General features: G+C 40.0%; 1 protein-coding gene across 1 annotated transcript in view; it reads right to left on the bottom strand.

Annotated features, from left to right (window-relative positions):
• Positions 1–284: 284 nt before the first annotated feature.
• Positions 285–8,044, bottom strand: part of plch1 (phospholipase C, eta 1) — a 131,943-nt gene continuing 124,183 nt past the window's right edge. Inside the window, exon 22 of the mRNA XM_078564431.1 lies at positions 285–2,558. Within this exon, the coding sequence (XP_078420557.1) occupies positions 517–2,558 (2,042 nt within the window). The 3' untranslated portion in view covers positions 285–516. The remainder of the gene's footprint in view (positions 2,559–8,044) is intronic.

Raw genomic sequence — 8,044 nt, 5'->3', positions numbered from 1 at the left:
CTGGGGCACAAATACAAAGGAAATTTGTCCTTTAAATGCTATTTCTTGGTATCTATAGATCAAAAATGTGCTTCAAATTATGAACAAAATTTAAGCATCATCAAATGAAATGCATGCTTTTATTTCATCAAACAAAAAAATGTGACTTTCACAAATCTGAGCAAACTTACAAAAACAAAGCATACAAATGTGATAGAAATCACGGCTACATAAATGGATTTATTTACTCAATTGAATAACTTCCCACATCACCACTAAGCATTTGAGTAATGTGTATAAAGACCCATAACAACAGCAGATTTTCATTTGCAGGCTCTAACATAGAATTTTATGCATTCAACTTTAACTACACTTTGTACATAAAAGTCAAGATCAGAGACATACTTTTAAGAAGATGACAACTCTTACATATTTAAACAGGTAAGGAAATACACAACAAACTTCATTCTAAAATGATTTTTCAATAGGACAGTCATTTTAAAAAGGTTGCAAATGGCATGTTTAAAAAATCCTAAATCACAGTCGAAGTAAGAAATAAATTTCTGGCTCGCTGACAGTGCTGGGTTCAGTTTGCAAGATTGAGTTGTCAGTGTAAAAGTTATCGAGATACATGTGATGCAGTGTACTACAAGAACCTTCAGGAATACCTCGGCCTTCCAATCCTTCCTCTTCAAGCTGGTTCAGGTATCCTGCAATGTAGGAACCTGTGGAGTGCCTATTAACTGTATGGTGCTGTATGGGGGGTTTATTCCTTAAAACCACACCACCAGAAAATCTATGCTTGTTGGCTTCCTGAATTTGCTTTGCCCTATTAGCAACATAACGGACTCTGCTCTGGCTTCTGGATGAGAGCTTTCTTACTAGTCCCCTTTGGTAACCTGATTCCGGCCTTATACTTGAAACCTGGGTTTCTTGATTCTCCTCCTGTTCTAATGATACAAGTTTGCGTAATTGTTCTGTTAAAGCATCAGTAGGCTGTGGCACATTTCTAAGGGAAGACGTTTGTTGATCTTTTATACATGGCACAATAAAGCCTTTGCTGATGAATTTGTATTTGCTTTCAAAGGTGCAGCTTATGTCCTCAGAAGTCAGATCACCAAGACTCTTGGATTTACATGCACTCGGTTGAGTTGCTGCAGTAAAAGGATGGATGTCTGGTGAGTTTCTACATTTGGCTGAACGCAGTGGATTCCAATTATTCGTATTAGAAGTACACAATGCCTTTTTATCTGCAGCTGAAGCTGGCAAGTCCTCCAAAAATAAGCAATTGCTTAGTTTTTCACCATTCATGTTGCCCGACTGATAAAAATTCCAAGCTGATGAAGAATTTTCTGGGCCTATATTTTCATTACAGTTTTCTGCGCCTGACACTGGAAACTCAAAGTCATCCATTTCGACTAAACTGCTGCAAAAAGAATCAATCGGTAGAGACACATTAAGAATTGTATCATCAGCTGCCATACCTGTGGCTGTTGTACTATCACATTTACTGTAAGCATCCATTGAGCTCCAGCTTGCATCATAGATGCTGGATGTATTTGCGTTTACAAAGGTACTTGTATGGATATCCAGAGGATTTAAGGTTTTATTTAGTGTGACCTCCAACGTTCTATCAAATGTATTTCCATTTCTAGTGTTATGCAAGGAAACTGGAGAGAGAACTTCCTCATGAATTATGGTATATGTGGAATGGTCTGATGTTTCAGGGCTAGAGAAGATTGTAGTATCTGCTGTTACATCCAAACATGGTTTCTTGGTTTTAACATTCCTACACAGTGGGTCTGCAGGTGCATTCATTTCTAAGCCACAAGTATGTGACAGTCCAGACATCATGCTTAATGTATGATTGCCGGTCCCATGAAAACTTGAAACCATGGTCAGATTGGTTCTGTCAGTTGTTGTTTCAAACTGTGCAATGAGTGCTGAAATAGAACTGCCTACTCCACTTTCATTGGACAAAGACATGGCATCAATCAGATGAGAGACTGTGCTGTCAGGAGTCAAAGCTAAAGATCTTGTAGCATCAAAATTGTTAACAGGGTCTGGTGAACAAATAGAAGACATTGTGATATAATGCGCCTTGTTGTTAGATTCCATTTTTTCAATATTTTCTTCACTTTCTACAAGCTTTGGATTGCAAAATGGAACTGAGCCAATTTCCACATTTGGTTCCTGTTGTCTTTCAGTGGGTTTCTGTTCTGGTACTAGGTTCTCTTTGGTCAGCTGACGCAAAATTTGATTATCTTCAAATTGGAACAGTTCATTTTTGTGCAACTGTCCTTCATCACAAACCTCATCAAGATCAACAGACTTAGCATGATGCTGCTCTTTGAAGGGTAGATTTTCAAAGGAACTATGCTCATGTATTGGAATGTTATATGAAAAATGTTCTGTATTTACAGACAATGCTTTAGAAATATTCCTCGTCAAGTCTTGTGACTGAGATCCACAAAATTCAGTGGCAGCAGTTAATGGAACACAGTGAGGTAAAACAAATGATGATTCCATGCGTTTATCTTCACAATGCTTTTTATTTGAGCTTGTGTTTGTTTTTGTTTCTGCAAAACAAATGACCAGAAAGTGAGTTTTCTAAGGAAGGTCAATAATTTTATATTGGTTTAATGGTAGCTATTCCATTTTTGAATCAGATGACGGATTCAGGCCCCACTCCAGAGAGTGTCAGCAAGTAAAGCCTAGAATATGGCCTCTAAATAGCAGGCTTCTTGCACTTGGATGGAAGGACCACTGGCCAGTGACAAAGTTCCCACTTGTGAGACAGAAGGGGTCAGTTTGAGCCCCAGTCCAGGCAATGCTGGTGAATGGAAACCACAGCACTGGTTCCGAATACTGGTCTGGCTTCCAGTTGGGAGGAGAGGTACTTGCATCTGATGAGTATGGGTATTGGCTGCAATAAACATCCACCCTCTTTCCCCCACCATTGTAACTGGTAGATAGGGCTCTTTAGCCTTGCCTCACAAGTTCAAATTATAAATGTTAACATCCATATTCTTTTGTATAAATTTAAGTGCCCTATATACTTTCAGTGGTTTTGCCGATCCCAAAGGTTGGTAAGAATTATTGCCCAATTTGTGTGAAGAACATATTTTTGACCTTGGGCTGAAGAAAGTCATCCGAAGATTACCAATTTAGCCTTAACATTCTGATTGCAGATTTTAAGGATGTAAATTGAAACTTTTCATTACATCTTGGATATTCATCCCTACTGGATCCTTTCACTGAAGGCATCTGTTTTTAACAATTAGAAAACAATTTATAGAGATGCAGGTTTCATGAAAGTATTTTTAAAAACTTGAAGAGAAAAAAAATTATTGATGAGGTCCTTCACTGAGCTTCATGATATGTTTCAGTTTAAATTTAATTACATTTCAAATCTGATAACAGCAAAAAAAGTTTATGAAATACATTCTTGATCCTTATCAGTGAAGCACCTTTCTCAAAGTTCAGATTTACCTGCAGAAGTTTCCTAGTCAGTTTTGAACTATAAAGAAACAGGACAGTAAAGACAGAACAAAAATAGAAACAATTTTGTTAAAATAATTCTCAAATCAGATTCACATTACAGAATTTCAAATGAAAGCAATTTAATGAAAGGGAAAAGCACAATTGATCATCGAATTTATGATACAGGAAATGTTTCATAAACAACATTTACTTTTTGCTAGGGATCATATGGATATTTTTCACGAATTTACTTATTTTCAATTTAAAGTTGCCTTCTTAAAGAGAGAAAATTAACCGCTGATATTTTTAAATAATAATGTAACTTGCTAGGTTGTATTATGAAGTGTTTTGATAAGACTGTGGCAGTAATTATTTGAACAGAGATTCTTTGTAAATTCTTCATACAGCAAGTTCAGGTGAAATGCTTTTCTGGAGAAAGTGAAAGCAAAATCCACAAATAATACAGCAATGTTGATAGGGGTCAGACAATACGTCACCAGATAATTTTTAGCCAAAGAATGCATGGAATTCACATCATTTAACACCAAGCGGATGATGGAACAAATGAATTTGAAAACAAAATATTTTTTGCTTGTAATGTACATATAGAGAAGTCAATTTGTTAAAGAAAATAACTTGCCATGACTTACTAGCACACTTATTACCCTGTGTCTATTTGTTTACATTGAAAGGTAATTACTTTAAGTCTCAATATCATGAAGTTGCTTTCTGTCTGAATATTCAACGTGCTAAACATGAAAAGGCCACTGAACCAAGGCCAGAAACTTATCTGTATTGGGCAGGCTGGGCGGGGGCAGACTTGGAGCTGATCGCCACCCACGATCAGTTGCGCGCTGCCATTTTATGAGGGCGGGCCAATTAAGGCCCACCCAGCATGACGCATGGCCGGTAGCGCTCAGTGCTACCTGTGCGGGTGGGGGGGGGGAGGAGGGAGAGTTGGGGCCTGCACAGCGCAGAAGTCTCCGAGGCACGGAGCTGCCTCAGGGTGATAAAGTTGAAAATGAAACTTTTTAATAAAGGAGGAAAAAACTTATTTAAACATGTCCCATCATGTGACAGTGCTGGGACATGTTTGTGAATTGCGCAAAGATTATAAAGCCTTCAGGAAACCTGATCCCGCCCATGGATGAGGTTTCCTGAAAAATGCTTGGGCGTTTATGCAACCTTAAGGTTGGACGTACAGCATTGCTAACAACTTTAATTGTTTTTTTAATGGCCTTAATAGGCTGTTGACAGTTTGGCGGGTGCACAGCTGCCTCTGGCCTGTGCCCGCTGAACAAAATATCAAAATGATACGCGATGACATTGGGACGCACACCCGACGTCAGCGAGCATCTTTTTGCATGTCGGGCCCGCCGATGGCAATATTCTGGCCCAAATCTAGAAAATTGACTGCACGCAGAACTGGACTTGCAGGGCGAGGGCACACACTGCACATGCCATTTCACATGATCACAGGACCCATATTAAGTTGGTGCTGGCAGATCATGATGAGCCAGGCATTCAGCCACTATTCAATGCTTCTGGGTTTGTCCAAGGGTTGGGATATTGAGCTTCACTGGTGCTACTTAAAGGAAGCTAGCATTTCTTAAAAGGAACATGCACTCTGGTCGCAGACAGCAGGAAAACTTTGCAGTGGAGAGATTACTGTAAGAGGTATAAAGGGGGCATCCAGATTCTCTGAAGCTGTATTGGAAACCTAGATTGAGGCAGTGGGCAGGAGGAAAGAGGAGGGGCATAAATCCCACCAGGCAACACCTCTGCTTCCAGTGGGAAGTGGTCGCCGAGGAGGTCAGTGTCAGGACCAAAGATATGGCTGCAATGCAGAAAGAAGTTCAATGGCCCCACCAGGATTTTCATAGTAAGATTTTTGCTTCTCATCCAAGGTTTCCTTTAAAGTATGGTTGTTGTGCGCACCTGGTTTTTTCCAATGAGTGGTCCCTTTGAATGCATTTGTGCAGCTGTGGAATTATTCTGGAGCATGGCCTACGAGCACTTTCCAGTCTGCTGCTTGTCTATACACTCATGCAGCTTAGCAGGAACATTGGTCTCAGCTCACCTACTCTCTCCTCAGCTGCAACCTCACTATTGCTCTCCCTCGCTTCCCTTCAATCTCCAGCAATCACTGCACCACACTATACTCCAACTCCTTCTCTGCTCACATAGTTAGTCTTTACTTTCATCACTTTTACAACTCTCACTTTCATAACTCAGATCTTACAAACTACATTCAAACTACCTGATCACAACAGGCACCTTCTCTAAATATTCGGTGATGTTTCTCGTGGCGGCCTATGGACACAAATAAGCTGGACGTTGAGGGAGTGGAATCCTTTTCTATTGAAGGTGATGGAGGTCAAACAAGGCAATGCTGGCACAACCTACAATACTATACACCTGGAAATCCTCCAGGAGAGGTGAAACCCAGTGCTTTTTCACCCTGCTTCACTCTGTGCCTTGAGAAAGTGATGTAGCTGATCCACCTAGTATAGAGAGCCTCAGAGACCTCCCGTTACAACATTGAAGAGTAAACTGGAAGATGTCGCTGGTGTCACCTGCTGCAGTCTAGAATGATCCCGTGGCATAAAATTTAAGGGCCAAGATGACTTTGACAGCCACAGGCAGTGCTGTCCATGCATTGGTTTCAGCCTCGAGGCTGTGACTCGAGCAAATGGCTTAGCTCGATGGTAACCTTCTTGCTAGGTGGATGTGCTCCAAAATTAAGAACAAAGGCCTATTGTGACTATGGCCTCCTGCTTAGGATCCTCTTCTTCTAGCTGCTCCTGCTCTCTCCTGTATCCTTGGCAGCTCCCCCTTTTCCTCCAGCCCCAAAGATGGATCAACCAGACTACCCACAATTGCAGTGAAATTCTTTTGGGGGCAGACAATACAATCCAATGCTAGCAAAATGTGAGGGCAGAGGACAAAAATCAGTTGTAGGTGGAGGAAAATATGTCAAATCCACCTACAATATCCTCCCCCTCCCTTCCACCACAACCCCAGAAGTTAGCCAGAAGCCTAAAATGAAAAGCCAGCACCTAACCTGCAGTGAGTGAGCCCTTTAAATAAATATGAACAATCCATCCTGCCTATTAACTCACTCAGCTACTCAGAGGGCTATCATATGACAAGTCCTTTCTCTTTCTTTCTTTACATGCACTAGATCGGTCATGGAGGGGGAACCAACTAGTGTGAATCCTTGTACTGCTACGTTAGTCAGGTGAATTTTGCCTCCACCAATTCTTTATATTGAATGTCTCATTCTGAATGCCAACATTATTACTTTGATCAATACAGGCAACAATAATATCCTAATAATGAAAACAATGCACCATCAAATTAAGCATTTTCAAATAAATAAGGATTAATCTATCACATACAAAGGAGCTTTGCACATTGACGTGGACTTTCTTTCTAAGACAGGGAAGTCAGTTTCTTCATATAAAAATTCTTGGAGCTTGCAAAGATATGGCCAAAATGAATGGTGGGATTCTGAACACTTGTACTTCAGGTGGAAATGGATTGAGTTCCAGAACCTACAACACAAATTGGCAGGTGTACCTCTGATTTTTGCTGTATTGGACAAATATTTTCCATTTAGCTTTATAAGTCTTCAGAGTCTAGGCTTTTTGGAATGCAATGTATCAGCACTAATGATTGCTAACAACATTGCTTCCTAAGTGCCCTCTTCGGCACTAAGCTCTCAAACATAAGTTCACGGTGCATATTTGGCCTTTCATTCAGAATCAGTAAATTCTCTCTATAGAATTCTGAAAATTTTGGCCCATGCTGCAAGACAGAAGCTCTGAAAATTTAGATGTCCTTGGGTACAAAGCAATATGAAAATTAATATTATTTCTTCTTTCCTGATGTTGGGCCAGGAATCATTGCAAGAATGGAAAAGAGGAAGCAAGCAGCAACTGTTGTGCTGGACTCTAAGGAGAAATCTTTAATTGGCTAATTGTCCAGGTGTGATCCTTAGGAATGCAAACACCACTTACAGAAACTCATAAGCTCAAATCTGAACACTATTTACTTGTAGTAATCTCCCTTATATTGATATTCAGTTATTTTTTGACCCCTGTACGAAAGTCCCATGAGACCCACATCTCTGACTATAAAAGTTGAGATGCCACATTGAATTGTTTCTTCGTTTGAAAGGAATCTGAGGTTCAGTATGGGTCAAAATCTTCCTGCCCTTTTTGGGAGCACAATGTTATGAGAGAAATGTGTGTTTCCACTTGGCACAATTTTCTTATAGTTTATATAAGTAGTTCAATGGGCTCAACACTAAATTCTATTAAGATAAATAGCTGACCAAATATTGGTAAGACACTGCACATTTAAGGCCATCAATTTTTCTTGCCATTTGTTTTGTTCTTGTCCGTGCATCCAGTGATAAAGATTCTGCTTCAAAGAATTATGCCAGTGTTGCAGTGTTGTGATTGCTATTAGGATCATCAAGGCATTCATATGAAATGTCTCTTCATCTGGAGAGTAAAAAAGACATACTATTCTTCTCTGACCGGTGGACCATAAATGGACACTATGCTATGCCTGG

This window comes from Cetorhinus maximus, chromosome 19, assembly GCF_964194155.1.
Source record: "Cetorhinus maximus chromosome 19, sCetMax3.hap1.1, whole genome shotgun sequence".
In the NCBI taxonomy this organism is placed as follows: Eukaryota; Metazoa; Chordata; class Chondrichthyes; order Lamniformes; family Cetorhinidae; genus Cetorhinus; species Cetorhinus maximus.
The sequence above is the reverse complement of the archived record's forward strand: the minus strand, read 5'-3'. Positions and strand labels throughout refer to the sequence as shown.